This window comes from Ascaphus truei, chromosome 2, assembly GCF_040206685.1.
Source record: "Ascaphus truei isolate aAscTru1 chromosome 2, aAscTru1.hap1, whole genome shotgun sequence".
NCBI classification, from domain to species: Eukaryota; Metazoa; Chordata; class Amphibia; order Anura; family Ascaphidae; genus Ascaphus; species Ascaphus truei.
The window spans coordinates 379,034,103-379,044,735 of record NC_134484.1 but is presented as its reverse complement, the minus strand read 5'-3'; the positions used below and the strand labels follow the sequence as shown (position 1 = coordinate 379,044,735).

Genomic DNA, 10,633 nt, shown 5'->3' with positions numbered 1-10,633 from the left:
AACTTTAAAATCACACACACTAGTACGAGAAACAACAAAAAATATCATGGCTTTTTATATTGTAAAAAGAGTGATCCTAGAATCACTAAAAGCCCCTATAGTCTGCACTACTGTACCAGCATAGAGATTGGACTGAGATTGTCCTGAGGTACAAATATCCCTCCTTGTAATGGTACAGACGTGATTGCAATACATGCTCCTATAACCAAAGGCAAATTAGATATATTGACAAGGTGGCTTTTATCAATATCTATCTGCCTTTGGTTATAGGAGCATGTATTGCAATCAAGTCTGTACCATTACAAGGAGGGATATTTGTACCTCAGGACAATCTCAGTCCAATCTCTATGCTGGTACAGTAGTGCAGACTATAGGGGCTTTTAGTGATTCTAGGATCACTCTCTTTTTACACTATTTGGTTACGTGCTTCCCCTAACTGCATTTGTATCTATGATTGTTTTCCATACATTGGGTGCGCGGTATGGTCATATTCCAAGGGCTTTGTATATTGCATGAAGAACTGCATACAGGCATACCCCGCTTTAAGTACACTCACTTTAAGTACACTCGCGAGTAAGTACATATCGCCCAATAGGCAAACGGCAGCTCACGCATGCGCCTGTCAGCACGTCCTGAACAGCAATACCGGCTCCCTACCTGTACTGAAGCTGTGCACACGCGGGGAGACTATAGAGCCTGTTACAAATGCGTTATTTACATCAGTTATGCACGTATATAACGATTGCAGTACAGTACAGGCATCCATAAGTGGGAAAAGGTAGTGCTTCACTTTAAGTACATTTTCGCTTTACATACATGCTCCGGTCCCATTGCGTACGTTAATGCGGGGTATGCCTGTATACTGTTTATGGATAATTATGTAATAATTTGCAATAGTATGTGCCTTCTTGTATATCATATTGTACCATAGAAAATACATTGCATAGTGCTTTGTAAGAGGCTGTGTGGGGTTTCTGACTCAAACTGGAAAAAATAATGCACTCATATTTTATTCATCCTTTACGGATTTCGTGCGATCAGTAATTTTGTTAATGTAGAAATATGATGATCCAAGAATCTGGATCTGATATTGGATAGATATTACAAAGAAAATTACATTTCAGAGTTATTGAATTATTAGCTAAAAGTGTATTACCTGCTTCTCAACATACTATTTTAGGAAGTCACATTAGAAGATATTTGTAATAGTGCTCACAAACATGTTTTACTAAAGTATTTAAAAAAAATGAAATGTAGACAGATTTCACAATGAATCAACATTGAAACGGGAAATGAAAGGTAATTATGAAACAACATTTCAAGTTCAGCAGGACAGCCCTTTTTAAAGCAGCACAGACTTTTTTTTAAAGCAGCAGTCCACATTAATCACATTTTTTTTTGCATTTACATTAAGAGATCTCTTCTTACCCTTTCTAAGAATTACAAAATGTAATGCTTTGTTCAGGAGATACAAGTGTTGAAATTGAGCTCTCCGCGGAGCTCTGTGCAAAAGGTTTGCATGGGAACCTCAGACACTGGAGATAAAGAAAATCATGATTTATTTTTTAACACTAAAAAAACAACAACATTTGATGGTTAACAAATTTAAAAAAGGACATGTCCAGGTGGCAAGAGACTAACATTATATAAGCTTCTGGGAGGGGAGTTGCAATTTCACCTAGATGCCTTAGATAAGAAGAACAGTAACATTTGGGATTCTTATGAGTGACTCATAAGCACATGAGCAGGGAGGTTGGGTTCTAAACATGAAATCAGGCATCATTCCTTAATTCTGTCACATGATGAGCCTGCAGCCTTTTCATGAGTTGAGGGGGAGGAGGGATCGGGGTATCCTGATGGTTATTAGTTCCAGCTGATGCCTGTTGCCCTGATTTAATCGCTGGTGCTGAGGTCTGGGACGCGCAGTCACTTGGCATGATGAAGTTTTTCAGGTTGGGACTCTTGCTGCTGTTGGGTCTCTGTCTGCTCTCAGGAATCCAGGCTCTTAAACGTGAGTATATCTCTGTATGATATCACAGGGGTGTATTAAATGGTGGTTCTCTGTGTGATGGAGAGAAAGTGTTAATTTATTATTCTCAATATGATATAGGGTGATCTTTAATGTACTATTCTGTGATATGCAGAATACCCATGGTTGGCGCAGGGTTTCATGTGCCCTAAGTGACACTTTAAAATGTGCACCCCAAAAATGAAAAAAACATTGGTGTAACTATCGGAGCTGGGGGGGTGCGGTCACCCCATTGAGACGCAAAATAAAACAGGGTGCCATAATACCAATCAAGAAAAAGATTTATTTTTTTAAATTAGGGGTATCCTCATTCTGTGCCTTGCAGTGTAAATGTTTTTTATGTGCAAAATGACCAGAAGACCATATTGATTGTCAGGGAGTCTTCTAATAATTGCTCTGTAACTGCGGTTATTAGGCTCTGTGCAGCAGGCTTTGCTAAAATAACTGCAAAGTTAAATATTGTAACCTGTCTGGTTACTTTCTTGGTGCTTGTTGTAGCTGGGAGCTATAAAGATGTTGCATAGTTAGTGCTTTTTCTTTAACTTTGCTACACAGTATGCTGGTTAGTAGGAATGTGTCTTAACTCTACAGAGCAAGTAGTGAAAAACCTGACGCAAGATATGCACATGTGTTTTATTGTTTGTTTGTTTTTTTACTATAGTTTTGTCCCTGATATAAGGAAACTGCAGCATTACATTTTTACTTTAAACTTGGTTTTCTGCTAAAAAAAAACATTAGCGAAGATTGTCTGGTCCGTTAGTGGGGATGGACCTGCAAGCTCATGTAAAGTTGCACAGACAATTCATGTGTTCACTATCTATCATTGCAGGATCACTATAACTGTATTATATTTATTCCACATGCCTATTATAGCGACAACTTAATTTTTTTCCCCACGGCGCGGGACGTCTTGGGGCTGCTTATCTTTGATTAGAAACTTGTATAACTTCTTTTTCTTCTGCTCTTTAAATACCAAAGCTGATCTGACAGACTAAGTGGCAATACTTATCATACAGTAAGCAGTTGGTCACACTTGGTTTGGCATTATTAAATATTGCACAATCAATAATATTTTATAAATGAGCGCACTATGATTAACCAGCAATCAGACCTGACGTTCAATGTATATGACCAAAGCTGGTCTTTAAATGTTCTGTAGTTATAACTGCGCTAAGTTGAAATAAAGCTATGGGTTGCTCATTTGTCCATCCCATCCTTGTCTTGCAAAAACAACTTTAACAGGGCACAAACTCTCCTTTTGGTTTCCTTTTTTGCGACTTGACGCCAGCATGGGCATTGACCCCCCTTCTATGCCTTCTGTGACCCCCCCCCCCCACCCCCTTCTATGCCTTCTGTGACCCCCCCCACCCCTTCTATGCCTTCTGTGACCCCCCCCCCCCCACACCCTTCTATGCCTTGGCATGTACTGGTGCCCATTGTAATGTTTCATACCAAACAGAACTTCACAAATGGAACCCAATAGTAATAAATACAATTAGATTTGTATTTTACATGCAGCTCTGTAAAATGGACTTTTGCTGTGACTGACTTGCTAAGGTTATGTGCCATTACCTTGAATAACTTAAGCTAGTGGGGGGGAATACATTAACCCAAGTAACAGGTAAAACGGTTGTCTGATTTTTGCTGGCTACATATCCAGGTAATCTACATAAAGCTATGCAGACCAATGATTAGCCCATTGCAGACTGCACTGGCGGCAAAATGGTTACACTTGCCTGAAACAAGACTTGACAACACATTTAACTACTGCAAAACAATGTTGCCAACTGCCTCGCAGCGTTTCCAAAACTGCAATTGAAAGCAGTAATCCTGCCTGCTTGGTGTAGTTTCTGTAATTTCCCATTACTGGTATCGGGTTATCTGGAGCTGAACTTGCATTATAGTGGCTTGCATAAGGCTGCGCTTATAGTGCCTTGCGACGGCGCTCCGAAACAAATAAATTGACTCCGTCGCAAGTGCTTGTAGTAAGGGCGACGGAGCGATGTGACAAAATTTTGAAGTGCCGGGTAAATTAGATTTTTTTTTTTTGTCACTGTCTCTAAACCAATAAAATTGCGCAGCCTGCCCCTTTTAGTGACGACATCTGGCCTTGTCGCTAAAAATCAAATGACAACTTTCGCCAGTGGCGACTGGTGCCGTCGCCAGCACTATAAGCAGTGGTCGACAAATCACCAAAAAATCTACTCGCCGAACAAAAAATATCTACTCGCCACCTAGTACCACACGTGTGCTGCTTGGGCCAATAGGAGCTCGCCACGATGTTAAATCCACTCGCCCAGGGCGTGCAGATGTACAGGTTTGTCGAACACTGACTATAAGCACAGCCTAAGGGACAGTAGCATTGTTCATTGCTCTGTGTTTTCAGGGTTTGAAGATGTGATGACTCTTGGAAGACGATCCGCTGACACAGGACACCATAACCAGATGCGTGGCTGGTCTCCTGACAGTAACAATTGGGATGAGGAGCTCTACCCTGCCTGGAAGGCAGGAGATGCCAGGTGGAACAATTGCTGGAAAGGTGAAACCTGATATTTGGCTCTTATCATTTTGTAAAACGACAGAAATTTCTACATGGTTTAAATGTTTATTATTATTTTTTTTTAAAGGTTTCATGCAGCTTGTTCTGTGACCGCGATCCTTGCCTAGTAGTGTACCTGTATGACAGAGGCTAACTCAAAATTTGTAAAGGGTTTTGGCGCTCTGCTCCCTCTGAGACCTCTTATGTTTAGGGTTATGCTTATTGGTGGAAATGTTAACAAATTCATGCACTTTGCACAAAGTTTGTATGTGGTTTGAGTCTACTTCAAGCTGTACCAGCATTTTACTGCTTGCTAACCTTTTCATTCAATGGTCTCCATTGTTGGAAGTATGTGAATTCTCACTATGTGCTGACATGGCATTATTATTATTATTATTATTATTATTATTACAAAAGATCGGTCCAAGAGCCATAAAACCACATTCATTTGTTTTGAGGCATAGACTGACTAAGCAATTTAATATGAAATGCATGTCTTTAGAAAGTGCTTTTATAAATAAGCCTGTCCAAGAGAAACAGGACCGCTGAAAGTCAACATCAGCAGTGAAGTGGATTAGAAACAATTTGTGTGTTATTTTTTATTATAGGGGGCAAGGTGGTGGCGCTATTGACCAGTGACGGCCCTGCACTGACTGGGTCAAATGTTACTTTTGCTGTGACCCTGCAGTTTCCCAGATGTCAGAAAGAAGATGAAAATGGGGACATAGTTTATGACCAACCATGCAGAAATGGTGCGTAGTACTGAGTACTAAAATGATGGTCTTTGTGCACTGGGTACAAGCTGCCGTGAGTCATGTACAGCTTAATTAGGCTTTGGCTCTTGTATTTGTTCCATAGGTTCCTCTAGCTACCAAGATCAGTATGTGTATAACTGGACCAAGTGGACAGATTACTGTGATGAGGGGAACTGTGGTTATAACAACCTGTTTCCAGACAGAAGGCCTTTCCCACCCCACCATGACTGGAGACGGAGAAACTTCATATACATCTTTCAAACGCTCGGTTAGTATCCTATATTCTGTATTATCATCCAAGACCTATTTTCTGTTTTGCAAAGCTTGTTTAGGTGCAGTACATATCCCACTAAACTGCCAGGTATGATTGCAATCTATTTAAACTGTCAGAGCAAAATAAATGGTTATGCATTTTTTTTTTTTTTTTACCCTTTGTAACAAAGGCAGTCTTCAAACGACTTTTCCCTTAACTATTGCCTCTGGGAGATAACAGATTCTTCCACCATTCTTCTTTGCTTAGTGTGACAAAAAGGGGTTAATTTGGGAGCACTTTATTAGAAATTATAACTTTGTGCATTAGATATCTGTTTGTTCACCAGCCACTATGTTGCCAGCTGCCATATCATCATTAGAGTGGCACAGAACCATAAAACGCTACCTCCAACCAAATATATAAAATCTCCACTTTTAAATATTTTTACAATGCCCTTTACAACCAGAAGTGGTTATGTATGTTAAAGTTCAAGGCCACTGGTTTCTTTCTTTTTATTTCTTTCCCTACCTGGAAAATATTGGCTAATAGGTTTTTGTTTTTTTTTAAACTCCTTCCCCTGTGAATTTTCAATGACTGCATTACAAACAGTCCCACATTTATTCAATACAAAGGTTTTATTTATTAATACTGGTGTTGCTTCTCAGGTCAGTATTATCAACAAACTGGGAGGTCTTCAGCAATCCTGTCCATAAACACTACCAACATTACCCTTGGAACGCAGATGATGGAAGTGTCTGTCTTTAGAAGAGGTCGTCGCCAACACTACCCAGTTGCTAAAGCAAGTGGGATCTATGTTGTAACTGGTAAGGGCACTTGTGCTATAGCTTCTAATGCATATTAGATTCTTGCTCTATTACAGGGGTGCTCAAGTTCAGTCCTCAGTAAGTCCGGTTTCCAAGTATGTTGATTTGCAGTGTGCTCTGTTGGTAGAGGCATGAGGAACATTTGTGCCCCTGCTCTTAGATTGTGGTATACAACTCTAGTTAAGGAAGCTAAATCATGAAATGCTTCTAACTATAAAATATTTTTCTAGTAGATGTATAAGCCCCAGTTATATTGCAGTGTTTTTGTTTTTTATCTTCTAGACCAAATTCCCTTTTATGTGAACCTTTCCCAGAAGAATGACCGCAATTCCTCAGACAACATCTTCATTAAGGACTCTCCAATTAAATTTGACGTCAAACTCCATGATCCAAGTCATTACCTCAATAAGTCTGTGATCTCTTATGAGTGGAAGTTTGGTGATGGAAGTGGCTCCTTTGTTTCCAATAACCCGGTTTCCAGTCACACTTACACCTTACTTGGAAATTTCAGCCTTAATCTAACCATCAAGGCTGCTATTCCTGGACCCTGCAAACCAGTTACACCTACACCACCTATTCCAACAACCCATTCTCCAACTACAGTTGTCACCCCTACTACCCACAATGCCACGGGTAAGTTGTAAATCCACGTTTTAATTGTGACCTGCAGATCACAATATTTTTTGTTCAAGAATTGTATACAAAAGCTACAATTCAGTAAAGCTGCTCAATTTAAAATCTATTTTTTTTCCCCCCCTCAAATATTTGTCCATAAAGGTAATGTTACTGAAGTATCTGCTACAGAAACTGCCGTTCCAGTCTTTACCACTGAATTTGCTAATGCTACAACTCCTGAAACGATGAGCACTGCACACACAACTCCTGCTACTGGGTGTTATGTTTACAGATATGGGTACTTTAATACCACAATTGAAATTGTAGGTAAGTCTGTGTAGAGTTTCTCCATGAAACCAAACAAGTAATGTACAGCTTCAATAACCTAAAAATCAACTATTGTACTTTGTGCTAACTCGTCTTTATCCTGATCGTTTCTCCTCCCCACCCCCCACAGGTGGCATACTAGAGGTGAATATCATTGAAATGACAAATGTCCAAGTGTCCGCATCTACACTGAAAAATGCTTTGGTTGACTTTTTAGTGACTTGCCAAGGAAGGTAACATTTGAACTGTATTCAGTTTTGTGTGTGTTGTGTGCGGTGGTTCATTCTAGCTGGTAAAATAACTTGGATTTTCCCTTTCAATTTTTAAGCTTGCCTACAGATGCTTGTACAGTTATTTCAGACGCCTCTTGCATGGTACCACAAAACATGGTTTGTGATCAAGTAAATGCTTCTGACCAGTGCTCGTTGACGCTAAGAAGAGCCTTTGCAGAACCAGGAACCTATTGTGTAAACATTACTCTGAGTGATGATAGAAGCTTGGCTCTTGCCAGTACATTGGTATCTGTAAGTGGAGGTGAGTGAAGCCACTGGGCACCATTTCTAGATGTCTTTTTGTACCAGTATGACTCCTACTCATTTTTACAATCTGGTATGACAGTTGTTGCAGCTCAAGTCTTTACATGTTTCCATAACTCCCAACTCTGTGGCATGGCTGAATCAAAGCTGTAGGCTATTGCTCTGCAAGGACTTTTTTGTTTGTTTCCTTTTTTGCACCCCCTTATTGTTGCAGCTTCAGGTATCTGAATGACTTATTAGCAAGTTGTCTTTGTTATGCAACATTTAGTGTAAAATACTTGGCATATTTAATCTTACAAGCAAACCTGTTATCTTGTCCAAACCATATTTTCTTGCGTTTTTTAGGATCTGGAAACAAAAGCACAGTGGCAGCCATACTGATTCCTGTAGGCTTAGTGGCCATGATTGCTATAGTTATGGGAGCTTTTCTATACAAGTGAGTATTGTCTTTCCTATACATGACGTTGTCAACAGAATAAGTTGCAGAAACTAATACATTTTGACTGAATTCCCTGAAGCCTAAAACGAATGTGGTGAATTCGGTGTGAAAACACTGGGGTATATTAAATGGGTCAAACTGTCTGCAGTGTATGATGTTGCTTATTCCATAATAAGGGAGATCCTCTGCACACATGTAACAGAACATAGTTAAACCATGTAGTGAGAAAAATAAATTTTAAATAAACTCCTACATTTCACTCGCATGCAGGTGAGTATAAATGTTGCCCCAAGCCGCCTTTGGGTGCGGTTGAGGTATTGGTGCACTCCTCTCCCATAATCTCTGCCAGATCCCTGATTGTCACATGCAGTCATCCGCCAGTGTAGAAGGATTCCTCCGTGCTTCCCAAATACAGCTCTCCAATCGCCCGAAATATCCCTTGCCTTACCTTGCCATACCATAAAACTCCTGAATATATTTCTATGCAACATTGTAGTGCTTGGAGACGGCAGGCTTCACAATAGTGCTTAATTTTGGGCAGTAGCTGCAAAGGCAAAGATTTCATCTTGCATTAAATGGGTATGAAGGGAAGCAAGCATTATGCCACTGTGTAAATCATTGGTAATACTCAACCTTGAATATGAAGTACAGTTTTTGGCAACATATTATGGCACTAGACAAAGCAGAGAAGAGACACCAAATCAATACTGGGATGGAAAGGCTATTTAATTTTTTTTTTTTTTGTCTTGTTTTTCTGGATTCAAATATAGGCCAAGTATCTGTCTAAATCTAGCATAGGGTGAGCTTTTATTTACATGTCCTTCTCTCTGCCTCATATTTTAATATTGCCTTTTCTTAACAGGAAATACAAAGGGTACAAACCCATTGACAACTCTGCAGACAGTAGCAATAATCAGGGAATTGGTGTTTACTTCAGTCAATTAAAAACTGTTCTTTTCCAAGGAAACAATGAGAAAGATCCACTTCTGAAAAATGGTGCTGGAATCATATAACAACATAACATATCTGTTCTTCCACTGGAGCATTCTTGTATGTCTCTTTCCCTTTTTTTTTTTTTTACTAAAACTTTAATATTTGGTACCGTACAAATGGATTATTGCTTTAGGATTCTGCAACTTGGTGGCGGGACATTACTGTTATCTATATCATGAATCCTATTAAATAAAAATTCTGTATTTAAACCTTTTGTCTTTTTTATTTTTTAAATGGCAATTTGCCCTGTACAGCATAATGTATTAAAGCCTTTCTAAAATACAGATGCTTGATTCTCTAGATACCAGTGATGTTCAACTATACTGTCCAATATATTTTGATCTGTCTCTAACAGCTGTCTCGTTGATAGGGGGGGGGGAGAGACAATCTACTGTAGTTAAATGTTCCCACACACATTTCAAACTTTGCATTTTACTAACTTGCACCCCACAAACTCATGATTAGCTGGTTACATTTCTTCACATGATGGACTGAATTTAGCAATCTTGAGACAGGTTGACATCTGATTTTTATATACCCCTAGGTAGGGGTAGCTGGCATCACACAAAGGTAAAAAGCCCAGCTGGTTACCCCTAAAACTCTGCAACCTGGCTGCCCCAGTAATATTTAATACATTCAAATGTATTTCATATCTGGGGAGGGAATGTAAAAAACACATATGGATCAAAACATTGTCTGTAAAACACTCTATGCCCTGTGTTAGCAAGTCCCTCAGTTTAGTGTGCTAGCATTGTTCTGTAAAGTGGTATGTGTAATCACTGTAAATGTGATTTGGGTGTCAGCCCTGTAAATAGTGCTTTATACCCATAAAGTACCTCCTGTGTTGTCCTTTCTATGGAAGCAGTCTCAGTTACTCACTTAGTTGAACTGTTAAATAGAAAAGATATGATCAGGACAAAGGTAGAGTACTGGTTAATAGAAACAGTTGCCGGGTCTGAGCCCCGCAGGCACTGTTTCTATTGAGCAACTACCTAAGCACGTGCATAGGATTGAAACAAAGATTTCAAGACATATGGTGAGTGGACAATCGGGTCTGGGGATGGGCTCTCCGAAAGGAGAGCCTTTTGTTCCTACCCAGTGGGAGGTCTTGAGTGCCTTAGCACGCCCCCTGCTCTGGCTTTGGCACAAACTCAATCCATGCTCTGGTTGGCCAGCAGCCCCTGTCCCATGTAAAGGATAGCCACCGAGGGCTATATAAAAGGCACTGCTGATCAGAGCACTAGGCAGACATTCTGGGAAGCAGTTTGGATCTTGACTGTGACCAGCTGGAGATACATGTCAGAGTGGCTGCTTTGTGTTCAG

General features: G+C 39.9%; 1 protein-coding gene across 1 annotated transcript; it reads left to right on the top strand.

Annotated features, from left to right (window-relative positions):
• The first annotated feature begins 1,807 nt into the window (after nt 1-1,807).
• Nucleotides 1,808-9,519, top strand: GPNMB (glycoprotein nmb). The gene is made up of 11 exons (XM_075587130.1): nt 1,808-2,011; nt 4,416-4,568; nt 5,177-5,320; nt 5,427-5,591; nt 6,242-6,400; nt 6,683-7,033; nt 7,178-7,342; nt 7,473-7,575; nt 7,671-7,876; nt 8,224-8,314; nt 9,180-9,519. Exons 1-11 carry the CDS (start codon nt 1,936-1,938, stop codon nt 9,328-9,330), a joined length of 1,764 nt encoding a protein of 587 aa, XP_075443245.1. The 5' UTR covers nt 1,808-1,935; the 3' UTR covers nt 9,331-9,519.
• The last annotated feature ends 1,114 nt before the right edge of the window (nt 9,520-10,633 follow it).

Excerpts from the sequence above, each read along its gene's own strand:
- GPNMB (XM_075587130.1), top strand. The coding sequence starts at position 1,936 with ATGATGAAGTTTTTCAGGTTGGGACTCTTGCTGCTGTTGGGTCTCTGT. Across the intron at positions 2,012-4,415 it reads AGGAATCCAGGCTCTTAAAC|GGTTTGAAGATGTGATGACT; the intron begins GTGAGTATATCT and ends CTGTGTTTTCAG. Across the intron at positions 7,034-7,177 it reads TACTACCCACAATGCCACGG|GTAATGTTACTGAAGTATCT; the intron begins GTAAGTTGTAAA and ends TTGTCCATAAAG.